Raw genomic sequence first — 17,934 nt, 5'->3', positions numbered from 1 at the left:
GGGCTAGGAGAGCTCGGGACTCGGTGTTGTTCGAGGCTATAACGGAAGGGAGGGATCAGCGGGTGAGAACATGGGATTGTGAGGAGTGGGTGTTGGGGGACGGGAACAGAACAGACCTGGGAAGCAGCCGGTAGCTAGAGAGTTGCCAGAGACTGTTGCACCGCCCGTCTCTGGATGACGATGGGTGGCGGGGGAAGGCGAGGAGATGGATGAGGCGGGTTGCCGCGTCTCGAGTGGGGGAGGGAGGCGGATGGGGCTGATTAGGGCAGCGAGGGCTCGGGGTGTGTATTAGGGGAGTGGGGAGGGATTAGGCGTCGCGGACGGAGACGACGACGGAATTATAAGATGTACACGGGCAGAGGCAGACGGGACCAGGGGCAGACCCCGCCCGGCTATAAACCACTGCTCAGCCACTGCCCACAAGGCGCTCGTCCGTCCAGAGCCAGCCAGAGCCTCTCCTGTCTCCCCCCCGTCCCCCGTCCTCCTCGCTCCCGTCCCCCCCCTCCCATCGCACCTCCCTCGCGCTGCCCTCTCGCTGCCCTCGCGCTGCCCTCCCACTCGCTGCCCTCCCACTCGCCGTCGTCCCCCCCCCCGTGTCGAATGGGGCAAGGCAGGCGGCGCACAGCTTCGCATCCTTCCATCATCCATTTTTGACGCCAGCCCTCCGGCCCTGGCCAATCCCTGCGCTCGCTGGCCCTCGCCCTCGCCCTCGCCCCCTTCCTTCCCCTTCCAGCCCCAGCTTCCCTCCGACCCTCCTTTCTCTCCACCCGCCATCACCGGCACATCCCCGATCCCCTCCCCAATCTCAATGAATCTGCCCCCCTCCCCTTTCCCCCTCCCGAGCGCATCTTAGTCCCCCGCCATGACGCGACGTGCGCCCCGCTAGCCTCCGCCCTAGCCAGCCTCCGCCCTAGCCAGCCACCCCCGCCGCCACCACCACCACCACCACCACCACCCCTCCAACATACTTACTTACTTGCACACACGTCGCCCGCTGACAGCTGTACGATACCCTCCCCGTGTCTCAGATCCCGACCCCGCCACCCCGACTCAATTGCGCCCTCGCTCGCCCCCTCGCCCCTAGCCCGCGATACATACCGCCCCAGCCCCAGCTCCGCCATCGATCGCGGACCCCACCTCAGCGCGCCAACCATCATCCAACGTCCACCATCCACCCAGCATGCACGATTCATGTTCATCTCCCCGCAGGCCCCACCACGACCCGTCGCGCTCCATAATACGCTGCTCGTGCAACGCCTCGATCGCCCCCTGACTCGGTCTTACGCACACCCCGATCCCCTCGATCCCACCGATTGCCAGCGATCCACCCGCACCCAGCGCCCATCTCCTACGTACGCGCGCGCGCGCCAGCCGACCAGCCAGCCAGCCAGCCAGCCAGCCCCCCTCCTCTCTAGATCCTCATCGCGGCCTTGACGCCCACCGGCCCGCGCGCTCCCTCCACCAGCCCAGCGCTCCCTCCACAGCCGCCCCCTACTCCATCACCCTGCCCTCCAGCGCCTGTCCCTGTTCCTGCCCGTCTCCGTCTCCGCCTCCATCTCCGACTCTGTCTCTGACAAGCCAACACCGGGACTGGGCCGCGTCGCACACTCGACGCCCAGCACAGCGGCCCGCATCCCGCATCCCGCATCCCGCACGCTTCGCTTCGCAGATCTGCGCTCGGCGTCTCTGCCTGCTTTCCAGCCCGTCCGTCCGTCCGTCTCACTGACGGTCTGACGGAGCAAACCGACCGCCCGGTCCTCCGCGACTCGCCGACCGACTCACCGACTGACTCGCCCGCCGATCACCTGCATACGCATCTACCTGCCTACATACGTACCTACCTCCATACTACCCACATTCGTACCTTCACGAATCCACAGCCCCAGCCGCCGATCCCTTACCGCAGACACCACACGGCAAGTGTAATATAATATAATATAATACAATGATAACCCGCACGCCCACACACGGACGAGCTGGGCCGGCACGACGATGCATTCCCGCAGCCCCTCGTTCGAGTCCCCGAGACTCCCGCCTCCCTACATAGTCCTGCATGCGCTCTTGTTCTGCCGCATGCGTCCGCACAGCTTGCTCGGACGCGGGCGCGGCATGCTCGGAGGCACGGCGGGCTCGGAGGCATGCTCGGGCTCGCGGGCTCGCGGGCTCTCCGGCCCTGCGACGCGCTTTGGGCCGTCGCGCCCCGACGCGTCCCCGCGCTCGTGTGCGAGCGGGGCCGTCTGCGCATGGCACAGCCACGTGATGTATCGAGTACATATATACATACAACCCACCGTGATAAAATCACATCGCATCGTCGTATCGCATCGCATCGTATCGCCGCGAGCGTCGTCTGCACGATGAACGCGCGAAACCGACGCACACGATCCCCCGTTCGTCCACACATATCGTGCACGGCGCACGCGCTCGAGCCCGATCGTCCGCGCGCGCCGCTCCTACGATACGGTCCTAGCAGGCAGCCCAAGCCAACGCAGAACCGATCGCCCAGACCCAGACTCGAGTAAAGCCCGATTCTCGAGGAGTCACGCACGCAGCGCGAGCGCGAGCTCGAGCAGACTTCGAGCTCGCAAAGTCGGGGCTCGCATAAGACGGAGCTCGCAATGGAGATCGTCGATCGATCGGCAGACAGACAGACTGACGGACCGGTGAGGGACCCCGCCCAGGCCCTCCAAAAAAGGAGCACCAGAGTAGCAGCAGCTCGTACGCCCGGACCCGTCTCGACTCTCGACTCGGCTCGGGCTCGGGTCTCGCGAGGTCTCGCGCCGGCCATCGATGGCTCATGCGCCACGACGACGGCCAGGAAAGCGGGGGCGGCAAAGATGCAGACGCAGACAGACGCAGGCGCAGACGCAGACGCGAACCGCGCGGCGACCCACCTCTCATCCATACCCCACAGTGCCCTGCCCACGAAATATGCAGACCCGCGCCGACCGCCTCCCCATTCCGCGCCCATTGGCCCAGCCCAGCCCAGCCCAGCCCAACAACCCACGGCCGCGGGCGCGAACCCGTCAGTCGAAACGCAGAGAAAACAACAATAACAACCACCAGAAAGCACGGGAAAACCAACCCCTGTTGGCAAGAGCGCGCGCGTCTTTGTCTCCCGCCCGAGGGCTTCGATTCGGCGAGATGCCATCGGGGGTGCGCAGATCCTCGATTGCGCCCGGGCCCCTGACTGCCCCTCGACTGCCTGACCGACTGCATGCACGCATGCACGCAGCCCCTAATAAATCCATTCCACTCAATATTTGAGCACCGCCACCAACCCCGCCAGTCCTCATCGGTGCTCTCTGTCTCAGCGCACGCGGCGGCGCACGGCGGTGCAGGCCAGACGGGTCGCACGCGCCGCGACGCGTCAAGCGGCACGGGGCCGAGGCGGTCGCCACCACGTGGCCGCGTGCCCGATCTCGTCCTCCTCCCTCGCAGCTTCCTTGCAGCTTCCGCTTCCTCAATTACGCGTCCGCAGGCAGGTGCCCCGCGACGGCGCGCGCGACGGATCGAGATCGGGATGACGTTCGGTGTCAGTAACTTGTCGGCACTGTGCAGAGCGGCAGACGGCGCGCGCCCGGAGCCGACGCGCGGACCTCGCGACTCTAATTACTGAATTTCGAAGCTGGGACGCTGCGACATATGAGGGCCATGGGATTCGCGCGCGCGTGGCGATCGGCAATGACAATGGAAAATGGCAATATGGCAACCTGGCAACCTGGCAACCTGGCGAGTCGAGCCGAGCCGAGCCAGTCGGAGCGCAGAGCGAGAGCAAAGCCTTGGGCGAGTCGTGGTGAGTCGTGTCTCGCCAACGCGGCCGTCGCGCGCGCGCGCGCGCTCGTTCCTCCTCGTGGTCGCAGCCGGACACTTATGGCCGCGACGCGGACGCGGATCCGCGCCGAGCGCAGGCCTGGCAGGAGCATCCGACGCGCCAGGCTGTCGCGTTCCGGGGCGCGTGGCGCGCGTCGCGGGATCGTGGCTCGCGTTCGTTTCCCTCACTCCGACTTCACTCCGTCACTCCGTGCGTGCTTGCTTGCCTGCTGCGGGCCTAGGTGACGTTCGAGCCGGCATCGGCGGGAGCGTGCGCTGGCGTGGGCGTGGGCGTGGGCGTGGGCGTGGGCGTGGGCGTGGGCGTGGGCGTGGGCGTGGGCGTGGGCGTGGGCGTGGGCGTGGGCGTGGGCGTGGGCGTGGGCGTGGGCGTGGGCGTGGGCGTGGGCGTGGGCGTGGGCGTGGGCGTGGGCGTGGGCGTGGGCGTGGGCGTGGGCGTGGGCGTGGGCGTGGGCGTGGGCGTGGGCGCGGAAATGTCGGGAACATGGTTCATACGCGTGCCTCGCCGAGACGCCGCGAGCAGCACCGTAAGATTTCGGACGTCAGAGTCGGCCCTGCACGGGCCTCCGAGGACGAGAGGAGGCGTGCATCACGCGCTGAACGAATCGGTGGCTTCATTAAAGTCTGTCTGTCATACGCTGTGCATCGACACGATCTATCGATCGTGCACCACCATCCACGCACCGTGGGTCTATGTTCGAGCGCCCGAGCGGCCCCGGCGACACTGCGCCGAATGCGCCTGTGGCGAAATCCCACCCGCACCGACGTGCTGTCGCGCGCGCACGCACGTACGTGCCCGCTGCCTTCCGTTCGCACCCGCCAGCGGCAATCCAGCGTCCTGTTGGAATTTTGTCTCGGGAGCAGGTCCACGCACCAGCAATCGCCGCCCGCCGAACGGATCTTCCCCTGCGCACCACCTCGAGCCCACAGACGCCCGCCGCGCTGCACCGCCCGCGCACACAATCATTCCACGCCTAAACGTCCCTGGCGCCTGATCTCTCTAATTTGGGCCTGCCCGCCCTGTGAAAAATGACAAACATCGCTCAATGGCGACGTTCAACGACCTGTCTCATGAATGATCAATAGAGCGATCAACCAGAGGCGTCGAGCTATCACGCCATCACGAGGCACGGAGCGCGGGCGGATCTGATGCGCGGACTTCCCTGGACTTTTTGGCTCTATGTAAGTATGAGGTGGAGCGGATGGTGATGCGGAGCGAATAGCGGCGCGCGGCTGTGCAGGCCTCTAAATTGCAATAATTGAGCACACAATGACTTGACATGCACACACACACCGCGCTGATGGCTGCTGGTGGGCGTCTGGCGCAAGTGGGGATCGGCGGGGTTCACAGGTTCGCACTCAGCGGCGCGGAATTGATGAGTTCTGCATCGCACAACGCATTACGGTGGGTTGGGGATAGTGCATGGCTCGTTGCGCATTGCAGGGGTGATGTGCGCGCGGGAGGTCCAAATTGTAGTTGTAGGGTGGGGATGTTTGCGCGCTATTATTGACAGAGCCATGAGTTACGACGAGCCAGTCCGTCGTCGGGGCGGCCACAGGGATTCCTGGCCGAGTGTGAGGCCTTGAAGCACAGGAAATAAAATAAAACTCTAAAGAAAGATAATAAAAAAACGGCGTACAAAAATAGGTTCCGTCGTGCATTCAGTCTGACTCGCTCCCACCGCTAATCTAACAATGCCCAGGAAGCCTGTGCCCCTCTCCGTTGGAGTATCGCCTCCATTCATCCTTGTCGACGATCATGATTGTGATCACAACCAGGATATGATCGACCGTGTGTTGTCTCGTTGAAGAAGGTCCAGGATTGCCCTCGCCCTGATTCACTACGGGCTGGCTGGAGACCTGACAACAGACGATGCGGGCACGGTGGTGACCAGGCCGATGTCGCATGACCTCAAAGCCGAAGAACCACATCATGGAAGGTCTCGAGCTCAGGGCGCAAGCGCAGACGGGAATCGCGGACTCCGGAGTGGTGAGAATATATCGAGACATTGTATTGACAGCAGGAGGGAAGGCAGAGGGCACCGAGCACACAAAGAATATCAGAGAACAGACAGCACTAGGGCGTCCGATGCTTCTATCTCGATGTGGGGACGCTTCCAAGACACCGAGATTGCAACCATGGGGAATCTAGACGTGTTTGATGTCCTGCTCATCGAACGCATCGAACACACGTTCAACAACCAGCAACATCAGTGACACCACCGGGCATGCATGGGTGCGGCCCACACCAGCCACTCTCACCCCAACTTGGTGAAGACATTCCGGCATGCATTCGCCCAAGGCGTCCATTCTGCGCACATTCACAGTCAAATCTGTCGTGCTTCCCTTACATTTTTCCGCGAGAGCCGGGTACCCCGCACGAGCGGAAAATACCTGCATGCCACATCGGGCCATAATTACCCGTAAGGCGTCAGCCATTTCCCTATTGCGCAACCTCCGCGAAGTCGAGGTCGGTGAAAGAAGGTGTTAGCATCGGCGGGAACCGCACCTGCGCGGCCCCGAAGATGTACAGTGTCTTCTGCCCACGCCTGCCTTCGCGCTTGATTCCCCTGTCGGTACCCGTCCTGACTCCAGCGTCTTTGCGGCGGAAGTGCGATTTCTTGTTTACTGAAAGGCAAAAATTTGCGCACGAGGCAGGGGGCCTGAACAACTTTCTCCGTTACAAAAGGCGCATCGTGGGACTTACACGCGCACACGTACGTGCGTGTAGACGCAAGAAGCACCAGATGTACGTGCAGCTGGTGACGCTTGGAAGTAACTCGGAAACGTATCCACAGAAGATGGGCGTGTGCGAAGCGATCGATTTTCCGGACGATTGGCTAGGCATGCAGATGAGGCATTGAAACGAACAAAACGGGTAGCTAGCACAAGAGGAGAAAATGCAAGACGCAGTTCTGCGGATATATATGTCAGTAACGATCGAAGGCACCGGAGCAGGCATGTCCGGGCGTACTACGTGAACGAGGTGGAACGTACTGAAGCGGCAAATTTCGGCAGCGAGGCATATCACGATGTTAATGGCACCCCGGTATATGCCCGCTCTATCCTCGAAGAGCTAAAGTCCTATGGCCGTTGAGCAATGTCTGACGAGTGGCTAGTCCATGCTTCAGGCCACAAGGCCCAAGCCTTGCGTAAGGGAATGGTCAAGGGGAGTCTACGGCGCCCCGCCGCATGCGCGTCCCCTTCTATCATCAGATAAAGGCAGAAAGAGAGCCCATCTCCGGGCCCGCAAAGGAGCATAGCTACGTCGGTGCCCTTGCTGACACAAACCACCTTAGGACGTGCACGAACGCTCAGGCCCGAAATCCGAAGACCTGCTCGCGTCAAGAACATCCGACGGCTACAGAAAAGACAGGCAATCATAGAAGCGATCAGAACGCTGTCCTTGAGATTGATTTCCCAAGACGCTCGTCGTCGTCACGGTCGCCATGCGGAACGGCGAAAACTCGAGTATGACAGTGTCCTGTGCAATATCCGGCGGCACATTGATTCCGCCTGTTTACCATCTCGACACGCACAGTCCTGTCAGCAGTATTTTCCCATCACTGACAACCAAATATCAGTGATTTTTCGGGAAGACAATGAGAGCAGAGAAATCATAGACCAACTCATGAGGCACACCCTTGAGGAGATCTCAGATTATACGCCGGTAGTGCACAAGTAGATGCGCAAAGGTCTGTACGCCGAGAGAATCGCGCTAGCAATGATTCCAGGTTTAGAACGGAAGCGCCCGTCAGGCGCCAGACTTTTTTTTTTTGACTTGCCTCGGCCAATTGCAGCCCGGCGGCTTGTAGCACCAGCGTCCCACGACCAGATGAGAACAAGACTGCACAGCGCGCATGGTTCCTGCTGTACATTCTGAGGAGACCGAGAAGCGCTCTCCGCGCTTCGACGTGGGCGCTAATTTAAATGTTGGGACGCAGATGGCGATGTGAGTGAAGCGCCCAAAGCGCTCAACGCCAGCGCCTGTGCTACAAAAAGAGTCGACACCACAGAAGAGACGCACGCGGCGCTTGTGGTACGACTCCCGAGATCGCCGATGGGGGATTGTTCATCGAAATGATATAACGTGTAAACCCGTTTTTCGACTGGCAACTTTGAGCAGGACACTAAGTCACTATGATCATAGAGCTGTGAGATATTTGTAAGCCATGATGGGCAGATATCGGCTCTGTTGTCGTGAGTACCACGCGGATCATCAGGTCTGCTCGAGAGGGGTCCTTGTTATCAAGGTTGTTAGTAGTAAAGGATTGGGATGCGGTCGTATTTACAATTGGGCGTTGTGACCAAGATAGATGATACGGTGCGATGGCATCTGTCGAACATAGCATTCACTATGAGTTGATGAGGCCTGGATATCAATCTGGACTGGGAGATGATGTAAAGGCCTCGTATGGGAGTGGAAAGAGTCTGCAAGTTCTGAACATCATCATGGTTGGAAAGGGAGGGTGTACGGCATCCTTCCATTCGTGATGATCATCTGCGATGGAGAGCCTCATGAGGTCCATTTCTGACCATGACAATTAGCTCCTGAGCGTGCACAAACGATTATAGCGGCAAGAACCGAGGGATCAGCATTTTCTTCTTTCTGCATGGTCATGCTAGATGAATCGTGGATCTGTAGAATCATCATTCAGAATAGAACATCAAGTATGCATCAACGAACCAAGCAACTTCCATTACAGGCTCGCTAAGATTAGTCGATTTTTACGCGTGTAAGGGCGCGTCACCGTGTCTCCACGTACGCGATAAACAACGGCTTCGACAGCACGTTGTGGAGCGCGTCAAATGCCATATGAGCGGACGTTAAGCAGTCTATATGACGTGGAGGGCGGCTATGGACAGGCGTGCCGCATTTCAGGGCAGTTGAAGTGAACATTGTCGGCTGGGCGACTGTCGTCGTGGTGGCGTTCTGCGAGAGGCTTCAAGCGAGCCCGCCACACCGCTAAAGTTACACGTTCTCGAGCCTCGAGCTGTCTCGAGGTGTACGATGTGCCGAGCTGCACCACACAGTACTTTGTACGGGAATCTGACTGGATCAGACTACTGATGAAAGGGTGGGTGACATATGAAGTACAGCAAGCTTACTGATCTCGGATTGGAGCTTCAGCTGCACAGCCGCTTGTGAGCCATTTTTCGTTGAGGTAGCTAATAAGCAATTGCATTGAAAGGCTTAGAGATGGCGCTGAACGCTGAATGACGAGCAGAGTAATGATTGGGGATGAATGCATGCTTCGGCGAGATATCGTAGTCCTGGACCCCGCGCATAACATGTCGTGGTTGGGGTCCTCTATGTAATGACTCCCTCAAACGATTTTCCACCTCTTTCCACGAAGTTGAGGGAATCAATCAGAATCAAGAGCTTCATAGAGAATCTCTTATATTCTATGAAAAATTTACAAGCTATAATTTTCATTCTATTTGGCAGCATGTTTCACGATGGTTCAGCAACAGGGCCGCTTCAATTTTACAGACCGATGCGTCCTTCATTTTCCCTCATTCTGTACCCGGTGAGGATGAGAACACAGGAAGCCCAATGCTCATTGCCGCTATAAGAGTAGCACGTTGTCCTTGAACTTCTGAGAGAAAACAGGCGTGCTTCCTCGCGCAATATGATAAAAACACCACCCTACGGCTCAGATCGTCCCCAGAATTATCAGGAAAGAAAAACTATCACCCATTCATTTGCCGCTTCTCGATCACATCTATAAGCTGCGTTCGCGGTACTGCGGCCGGAAACGCGCGGCGTTCGAGGCGTGCGTGCGTCGCTTGTTCAAATGCGAACGCATATCCCAAGAGCGCAAATTCGCTGAACGCGGTGCCCACAAATGCGAGCCCGAACGGAAGGCCCGGTGCGAGCTCGATGACTGGCGTCGCGGGCGTTGGCTTCACGGTGTCTGGTTGGAAGCCAAGTGGGACTGTGCGCAAGACAGGATTACTTGTCAGTGTTGGGTGCACGATAAGTGAGACAATGAAAAGCGAAGGCGAAGTATTTAGGTGATGAGTGTGTGAGGGACATTCAACCCGCCTGTGACAATAGGATACCCTGCGATCGCTGCAGGCGTGTATGAGAAGCCTAATGAAAAAACAAAAGGCATCTTCTGTCAACCGTGCCCGAAGAACCCAGAGAATATAAGGGAATTAGCGATGTTCGCGCACCATCTGTCGGCAAAATAATAGCGTCTAGGTTGAACTTCCTCAGCGCCCCGTCGATTCCCCGCGTCCGACCGAGATCGTGGTCTGCAGCCAGCGCCGCGAGGTACGCAGCGTCTACAGTAGTATTCACAGATGCGAGGAACCTGCATGCAGGATCAGATTTAATGTGGATTTGCGATGAGGAGAGTGAAGAGGCCTACTCGTGTTGAGAAGTGTAGAAGGGCGGGATGAGTTCCAAGTCTGGGTGAGCGCTGTTAAATGCGATCAGATCCGCGAGGTCTTTCACTCCGGTTGGGACTTTCAACAGTCCAGAGATGTAGTTTTTAACATCGACCTGTGAAAATGCGCAGGTATTCCGCGATTGTCAAGACGATTTCACCTCGCAGTACCAAACGCATACTAGTATTACCTTGAAATCCGTATGCGTTACGATGGTCTCGTTATTAGACGTTAGTAGCTCTTCAGCATCGGGGAACTCCGAGGGGTCGACGACAGTCGCACCAAGTCTCCTGATCACCTCGAGAGACGCATTAAACACGGCAACGATGTTCTCGTCATCTGGCATAAATAGCCTTGGGACGCCCAGGCGCACACCCTGCAATGCGTCATGCCTTAGCGCCCGCATATAATCTGGCACCTTTTCGGGCTGTGCGAACGTGAAATTGTCCAGCGGATCGCGACCTGCGATGATGGTCATGACCGCAGCCGCATCCGCGACCGAGCGTGTCATGGGGCCGACCGTGTCCTGGTTCAATGATATCGGCACCACTTCGTGATACAGACCGAACAAGGACTTCGATCAGTTCGAAAGAACAAACGCGTGTCGAATGTTCTCCACGCAATACAGTCAAACCAGGGAGCTTGAAGCGTGAAACTCACCTCCCGCACGCGATGTTAGGCCCACAGTGGGCTTGATCCCAACGAGGTTGTTCCTGCTGCACGGCAGAACGATGCTCCCTCCTGTCTCGGTCCCAAGTGCCACGGCTGCAAGACCGATCGCTGCACCGATCGCGCTTCCTGAGCTCGAGCCAGACGGGTCCGCTTTCGGGAAGTACGGGCACGTCGACTGTCCACCGCGCGCAGACCATCCGGGTGCAATGATCCCGCGGAAGTGCGCCCACTCTGAGAGGTTTGTTTTCCCCAGCAGAATTGCACCAGCAGCGCGCAGTTTGGCAGCGACAGTGGCGTCCCGAGGCGGAATCGAGCCGAGTAAGGCAAAGGAGCCTGATGTCGTGTTCATGCCTAGAGAGCGATACAGACCAGAAGTATGTTTGTGCTTTAGGTGACAGAGACGAGAAATAGCATACCGTCACTGGCCCGAGTGGCGATGTTATCCTTGAGAAGGATCGGAATGCCGTGCAACGGCCCGCGGGTCCCATTTACTTGACGTTCGCTATCTAGGGAAGCTGCTTGTTCCAATGCGCTAGGATTCACCTCTATAATGGCGCGCAAGGCGGGACCTTGAAGGTTGACTTCTTCCATACGAGCGAAGTACGCCTAGCCATATCCATACCCAATGCGTTCACACAAGAGGCCTAAGATCAGATGCATGGGGATCGCTCACCACAACAAGGTCGACGCTCGTGAACAGGCCCTTGTCCAGTCCATCTTGTAGCTCATCGATGGACGCCTCGTACAAATCTGGGAGAAGCTTGCCGCCTACGACTTCCGCGCTCCTGAAACTGGTAGGCGAAAACCCAAACGCTACCAGCAGTTGATAGACGACGGCCAAAAGCGAGGCCAAGAGCATAATTATACGGAGAATCTTCGATATTGACGTGCCAGAGCCATGGGAGGATGTGATTAGACCTCTGAGGTGCGCCCTTGCCTTCTTGATATCTCGGCTCCTGGTGAACAGAAGATGTTGGCAGCCTTCAGATGCTGCATACGATGCTCGCACCTTGCCCCATTATCCTTCATTTCGCTATTAGTCATATGCTCAGTAACGTCCAGCAGGTCGGAGGGCTGAGGGATTCCGGAATCCCATGGATTTTGGCCACCGTTTGACAGTCAGAGAGAAAGCTATGTCTTCATGAAAATGCTCACTTGGCCTGACATATACTGTGTCAGCTGGACTATATATCAAAGTTGCCGGTTGGAGGCTCGCAATGAGAGCTTAGACATGCACAAAACACTTGACACGGTGAGCGCTCCGACCCAGATGTACGACGTCTTTACGCAGTCTTTGCGCCTCCCAGAATGGAAACCGATATGCTTGACCGCCGTGAGAAAAAGAGCCGAAGAGGCGGCCTGCGATTGGTCTCCACAAACACTTTGCCTCCGCTCCTCCAGGTCTCCGTGACTAACCTCTACTGACCTCCCCCAGATGATTTACATATGAAGCATCTCATTCACATAGCGTGGAGTTGGGCGATGGTGTTATTGAAGACAAGGTGAAAACGTGTAGAACCTCCATAGATCCTTTGTATGTGAGCATAGGGAGGCATATGCGGCAGGAGCGGACAGTGCTCATGCGTGGAAAGCATTTGATATACTTTTCATTTTCATATCCCGACAATCTTCGGGCATTCCTCTCTTCTCATCCACTTGGGATCTGTTCGGACGCTCTTCTCCTCGCAAGTCCCAGTTCGTTTATGGGCAGCACTATAGAGCAAATGATGTAAGCTGTAAAGCTCATCATGGCCCGGTGAGTAAACCCTCTTTGTCTATGGTACCAGGCAATCTCACACTGAATTTCTTATCGAAGCCAAACAGACCTCATTCTTACCCTCGTGACCGCCCCGATACTGCATCGAAAGCGGAGATTCGCTTTCCTGCCATCGTGCAGAGCAAAAAGTTAAACTACAGCGGCCGGGTCCCGTGGAGATGCTGGACACTCGGCATATACATAGCTAAACATAAGTGTGCGGGTGTGTCTTTGCGCTAATCGACTCGTATAAAGATCTCAAGTGCAAGTCAAGACGGTACATTAGCACACGTCGCAAGCGGCCTTGAATACCACTATCACACCACTTCTCTCTTTCATCTGGCTGTGGGGACTCCAAACAACTCATTCCTTGACCCAATTTCATTAGTTTCTCTTCATGATCCTCTCTTCTTTCCTTTTCCTTGCCATCTGCACTGCGATCTATGTCGTCTGGGAGAGTGTCACGCACTAGGTCAGGCAGGCCTCGCTGTGCAACATTCGTGGGCCTTTTGTCCAGTCGGTCTGGTCAGGTGCACATTCAGTTTTGAGGGTCGGTCCTGAATGACAGAGTGTTGCACGCGTGTTCTGTAGGAAACTTTAATCAACTTTACAATCAATCGACATGGGATTTCCATGAGAAAATCCTTGCTCAGTTCGGAAATATTGTGAGGCTTCAGTGTATCTCTGGTGTGAGTACTAGTGACACTGTGATCGAGGCTTGAACACTGGCATAGGCAATGCTGACTATGTGTCCGCTGTATTGGGGTGTTATGGTAGTGTATACAGGACTCACTATTGTACGTGGCCGACTCTCGCGCCCTCCACAATATTCTTGTCAAGGATCAGTACACATTCGAAGAGGCGTCAACATTCATAGAGTGAGCTCTCCCGACAGCGCTGCTTTCCTCATCACTGTCTGCATGTACATGGCTGACCCCTTAATATGTTCCCGAACGAACCGAGCCTTATTGGGAATGGGGCTTGTCTCCACTCTCGGTAAGTTTCATTCTCGGTATTTGCCTGTTTGCCGATGATGGGCCAGCGCTATTGCCATTGCACAATCAGGTCTCATTTTGAGATATTATCTTTAGGCGAGCACCACCGGAAGCAGCGCAAGCTCCTCAACCCTGTGTTCTCTGCGAAGCATATGCGGTCTCTCACGCCTGTGTTTTACAAAGTCACAGATAAGGTGTGCCCACTATTGTTCACCTGGCCTTCACCCAGTTCTAAGTTCCAATTGTTGAAATATGGTTCATGCTGGGTACATGCCTAGTTCCGACGGGCGCTGACGAGCAAGATCGGGGCGGCGGGAGGAAAGCAGGAGGTGGATGTCATGGTATGGATGTCGCGTATTGCGCTCAAGCTCATCGGCCAAGGCGCGCTTGGGTACTCGTTCGATAATATAGGCGAAGAAGGCGCGAACGAATATGGGAAAGCTGCCAAAGCTATGATGTATGTTCGCGCTCCTGTACCCAGCCTGCTGATACGACCGTATATGTACCTACTGACTACGACACGGCAGGCCTGCGCTCTTTGTGACAATCGTCCCACGTCAACTTCTCCCCTGGGTTTCGGATCTTGGGTCCGCAAGCTTCTGGGAGAAAGCCGTGCGCGCTCTACCTTCGAAGCCTGTGCGTGCCCTCGTCGACATTGTAGACATCATGGATCACACTTCGCGCGAGATCCTCGAGAGGAAGGAGGCGTTGCAGAAGGGCGATGCGGAGGTCAGTCAGGAAGTCGGTGAGGGCAAGGACATCATAAGCGTGATGTATGAGTGGATGAGCTCGTGGACGAACGGGGAATGTTCATCACTGACATCCCACACATTTTCTGTGGAATTGCTCTCGGGTACCGTCCACAGTGCAAGCCAACATGTCTGCCTCGGAGGACGACCGCCTGCCTGAATCTGGGATCCTGGCACAAATGAGGCAAAGACTTTGTCTTTCTACCTTGATCGCATCATGCTGACTTTATTACCGCCCTCGACGTAGCACGCTCATAATTGCCGCAATGGACACGACCTCGGCTGCGCTTTCATGCATTCTCTACCTACTCTCTCAGAACATCGATGTGCAGGACAAGCTCCGCGCCGAACTGACGCGTGCGCGTGAGGAGAGCAGAAGCCCTATTGGCGAGATGGACTACAGCCAGCTGTAGGCGTTGCCGTACTTAGACGCGGTGTGCCGCGAGTCGCTCCGGGTGTGCGTACCTCTCCGTCGCTAGGCCGAGTCCTTGATTGTCCGTGTCTCTAAATGAGAACCACTGGAACAGGTATCCTCCCGTGGGCTTCGTCACGCGCACGTGAGTCTTTGAACGAACAACACCCTCCCTTCACTTTATACTTCCCATTATCGTTCACTAACCAGCAGTATTCCTCTCCAGCGCGCGTAAAGACGTGATGCTCCCGCTCGGCACACTCATTACAGGTGATAATGGGCAGCCTATCTCGGAGGTCTTCATCCCATGCAACACAGACGTGATATGCAGCATCATCGGTGTCAACCACAACCCGGCCATCTGGGGGCCCGACGCCACGACTTGGCGCCTCGAGCGCTGGCTCGAGCCGCTCCCGCCTAGCGTGTCGGACGTGCGCGTGCCCGGGGTGTATTCGAACATGTGCGTGATGCTCTTTCGTAGCATTTCTGTTGTGGTTTAGTTTTAGGGCTATGCCTTGGTTTGGTGGCGTTGATGAACGTAAATTTGGTGCGGTGTGCTGATCCTGGTTCGGATTTGGTCTAGGATGACGTTCGCGGGAGGTGCGCGCGCCTGCATGTGAGCCTTTTCGTTGACCCTGTCAATCCAAGGCCCCGTCACTGACTCGTATTTCTACCCTTCTAGCGGGTTCAAATTCTCTGAGCTCGAAATGAGTGCGTCCACCTTCCTCCCCCGCGTCAATATTGATCATCTCACGTTTTCCATGTTTTCCATCACGCTTCGTCAGAGGTCGTGCTGGCCATGCTCCTGCCGCTGGTTAAGTTCGCGCCGTCGGGCAAGCGCGTCGTCTGGAACATCGGGACCGTCTCGACGCCCAGACTGCCAGGGACGAACACGCCGACGATGCCGCTCGTACTGTCGCTCATCGACGCTGAGAACTAATTGAGGGGTAGGGTGAAGGATGATGCTCGAATACCCGATGGTAATTGGGTGGGAGAGTCTTCTGGAGGGCAGGAAGACTGCTCTTTCTCCTCTCTTTTCCTTGTGCATAGTTCGGCTTCATGTTTCTCTCCCGTCGATATCGCCACTTACACGTTCTTCGCGATGGACTCCAAACTAACATTCCGTTCTCTCAATCATGTATAGTATGTGAGCGCGCCTGGCAGATGTTCGGATACGTTGCAGACACTTCAGCATGTCGGCTCTAAGACCGGGGCAGCTGGTCTGAAATCAAATCATGCCCAAGTATCAAAGGGATATAGAGCACAGAACCGTGCAGCAGACGTCTGATTCAAGACCGACTGGTGGTCTCAAACATGTGAGCAGTGCAGCTCGAATCCAAAGCAAACATACAACGATAAAGATACCACAGCGGGGACCAGCGACTCGAAAACAAAAACAAACACCGCAGAACGACAGCGGGGGAAACGACAGATAAATACGAAGGGCCGCAGGTATGCAGGGGGCATCAGGCCGGAGCCCAGTCACCCACCCGCGCGTGCGCTGTCCGCCTCGAAGCCGACGCTCGCGCGCGCGCTCAGATCCGAGGCGTCCGACCCCGACCACCACGCACGCGTGACGCCCGACCCTCGCCGCCTGAGCGTACCGGTGCTCGTGTTTGCGCCCGCGTCCGAGCCCGAGCCGACTGTGGATACCGACGCGCGCGCGCCGGGGGACTCGGTCGAGGCGCCGCTGCGCGCGCGGGGAGGCGTGCTGGGGCGCGGGCTTGCGGGGCGGGTCTAGAGCGGAGGGGGACGGGGGAAAGGAGCGGTGAGCTTCGCTATCAGTGAATGCTTTCGTGCACGAGACGTAGAAGGGATTAGAGGAAACGGAGGAGAGAGGGAAGGACTTACGGAGGATTCGGAAGCGCGCGCGGGGCTCTTCACAGATGCCCTTGCGGACTCAGGGAACACGATCGCGGAGCATTGCGTCCGCTGCGTGTACATCTGCATATACATCTCCGCGGCCGCGTTGGTATTGGCGTTGGCGTTGGCTTGTGCGTTCATAGCGGGGTTCAAATAGGGTGGGCCTCCGAAGCAGCGTGCGGCGCGGTGGAGCGCGACGAGCTCTTTGCGCGCGGGGTCGTGGGCGGCGGTACACGTGCGAATGTGGTTCTGGGCTTGGAGTTGAGCTTGGGCTTGGGCGTGAGCTTGGGCTTGGGCGTGGCTGCGGGCGTTGGAGGCGTCGAGGACAAGAACGGAGACGCGGTTTGAGGCTGGATGGGTGGGATCGAGGGCGAAGGGCATCGTCTTATTGTGGAGGTAGCGCTAGGAGAAAGAGGGGAAAGAGGAGAGAAGGGGAGGAGTGCGCAGCGGGAGAAGCGAGCAGCCTTTGGCGGAAGGGGAAGGTCTAAGACGGGCACTGTTATGATCAGGATTTGGTCGGGGACCGGTGGTCAAGGCTGGAGGCTGGCTGGCCAGGCAGACTGAGAATGGGGAGGGGGACAGACGCGGTCGGATGGGCGTCTAAGGAGTCAGGCTGCGCGCGGATGCGAGGCCCGTACGCGTCAAAAGTAGATAGACGGGTGTATAGGCATTTGAGCTGCCGAACCCACCCAAATTCCGCTGATGGGTGTTCAGTTGCTTTCCGGAGAAAGGGGGACAATAGTGGGACAGCGGGAGATGATATTCGTTGTTGGGTCGGGACGTAAAGTAAAAGACAGGGAACAAAGAGGATGTAAATGGCGTAATCGAAGGCTCGAGGGAGTGCTCGAGATGCGAGTTCGGAGCACGTCCGAGGAGAGGGGGGAACTTACCTGAGGGCGCCGTCACGCTAGAAGGTGGGGTCGAAAAATGCAGGGTCGGGAGGATTGTTCTTATGACGAAGGGGTTTCTGGATGGAAGTACGCGTGACATATGAGGGGAGCGAATTCTGACAGCTGAGGACGGGGATGCTGGTCGAGGGAAATTCAGTGACGTTGGGTCCAGCGCTCGAGGATGTCTTGTGATGATTTAGGGTTCGCAAAGGGGTATTTGTTCGAGATCCTCGTATACAAGAAAGGGGGGGCTTTGTAGAAGCGAGCAAATATGAAGGAGGATCAACAGACTTTGAAGGCAACAACGTATATACTGACTGGCAGCGGCTGGGTGAGGAGAGCTGAAGGGTCTGGATGGCAGCGGCTGGAT

At 57.3% G+C, this 17,934-nt stretch overlaps 6 protein-coding genes across 6 annotated transcripts; 3 read left to right on the top strand and 3 right to left on the bottom strand.

The window, feature by feature from the left end:
- Positions 1 to 70: 70 nt before the first annotated feature.
- HETIRDRAFT_452789 (uncharacterized protein) lies at positions 71 to 3,619 on the top strand (the record flags this gene model as incomplete). Its single annotated transcript, XM_009549949.1, has 9 exons — positions 71 to 78; positions 425 to 593; positions 661 to 1,352; positions 1,485 to 1,704; positions 1,740 to 1,922; positions 2,007 to 2,219; positions 2,553 to 3,025; positions 3,099 to 3,156; positions 3,236 to 3,619. The coding sequence occupies 9 exons, from the start codon at positions 71 to 73 to the stop codon at positions 3,617 to 3,619; spliced, it is 2,400 nt and encodes a 799-aa protein (XP_009548244.1).
- Positions 3,620 to 3,684: 65 nt separating this feature from the next.
- Positions 3,685 to 4,809, top strand: HETIRDRAFT_428139 (uncharacterized protein; the record flags this gene model as incomplete). The annotated part of the gene is made up of 3 exons (XM_009549948.1): positions 3,685 to 3,987; positions 4,056 to 4,358; positions 4,534 to 4,809. The coding sequence occupies 3 exons, from the start codon at positions 3,685 to 3,687 to the stop codon at positions 4,807 to 4,809; spliced, it is 882 nt and encodes a 293-aa protein (XP_009548243.1).
- A 1,170-nt stretch (positions 4,810 to 5,979) lies between these two features.
- On the bottom strand, positions 5,980 to 6,679 carry HETIRDRAFT_117213 (uncharacterized protein; the record flags this gene model as incomplete). The annotated part of the gene is made up of 3 exons (XM_009549947.1): positions 5,980 to 6,225; positions 6,341 to 6,459; positions 6,553 to 6,679. 3 exons carry the CDS (start codon positions 6,677 to 6,679, stop codon positions 5,980 to 5,982), a joined length of 492 nt encoding a protein of 163 aa, XP_009548242.1.
- A 2,760-nt stretch (positions 6,680 to 9,439) lies between these two features.
- On the bottom strand, positions 9,440 to 11,807 carry HETIRDRAFT_459668 (uncharacterized protein). The gene is made up of 8 exons (XM_009549946.1): positions 11,573 to 11,807; positions 11,316 to 11,505; positions 10,888 to 11,250; positions 10,418 to 10,776; positions 10,209 to 10,342; positions 10,012 to 10,151; positions 9,881 to 9,928; positions 9,440 to 9,770 (listed from the first exon to the last, which is right to left on the bottom strand). The coding sequence occupies exons 1-8, from the start codon at positions 11,756 to 11,758 to the stop codon at positions 9,526 to 9,528; spliced, it is 1,665 nt and encodes a 554-aa protein (XP_009548241.1). The 5' UTR covers positions 11,759 to 11,807; the 3' UTR covers positions 9,440 to 9,525.
- Positions 11,808 to 13,052: 1,245 nt separating this feature from the next.
- Positions 13,053 to 15,751, top strand: cyp72 (cytochrome P450 monooxygenase 72; the record flags this gene model as incomplete). The annotated part of the gene is made up of 11 exons (XM_009549945.1): positions 13,053 to 13,113; positions 13,247 to 13,344; positions 13,442 to 13,533; positions 13,721 to 13,844; positions 13,929 to 14,152; positions 14,178 to 14,423; positions 14,647 to 14,808; positions 15,038 to 15,271; positions 15,395 to 15,427; positions 15,494 to 15,522; positions 15,597 to 15,751. 11 exons carry the CDS (start codon positions 13,053 to 13,055, stop codon positions 15,749 to 15,751), a joined length of 1,458 nt encoding a protein of 485 aa, XP_009548240.1.
- A 542-nt stretch (positions 15,752 to 16,293) lies between these two features.
- Positions 16,294 to 17,055, bottom strand: HETIRDRAFT_103705 (uncharacterized protein; the record flags this gene model as incomplete). Its single annotated transcript, XM_009549944.1, has 2 exons — positions 16,294 to 16,548; positions 16,663 to 17,055. The coding sequence occupies 2 exons, from the start codon at positions 17,053 to 17,055 to the stop codon at positions 16,294 to 16,296; spliced, it is 648 nt and encodes a 215-aa protein (XP_009548239.1).
- Between the last annotated feature and the right edge of the window lie 879 nt (positions 17,056 to 17,934).

Source organism: Heterobasidion irregulare (assembly GCF_000320585.1).
Source record: "Heterobasidion irregulare TC 32-1 unplaced genomic scaffold scaffold_07, whole genome shotgun sequence".
Lineage (NCBI taxonomy): Eukaryota > Fungi > Basidiomycota > Agaricomycetes > Russulales > Bondarzewiaceae > Heterobasidion > Heterobasidion irregulare.
This window is presented reverse-complemented; position numbering and strand designations above follow the sequence as displayed.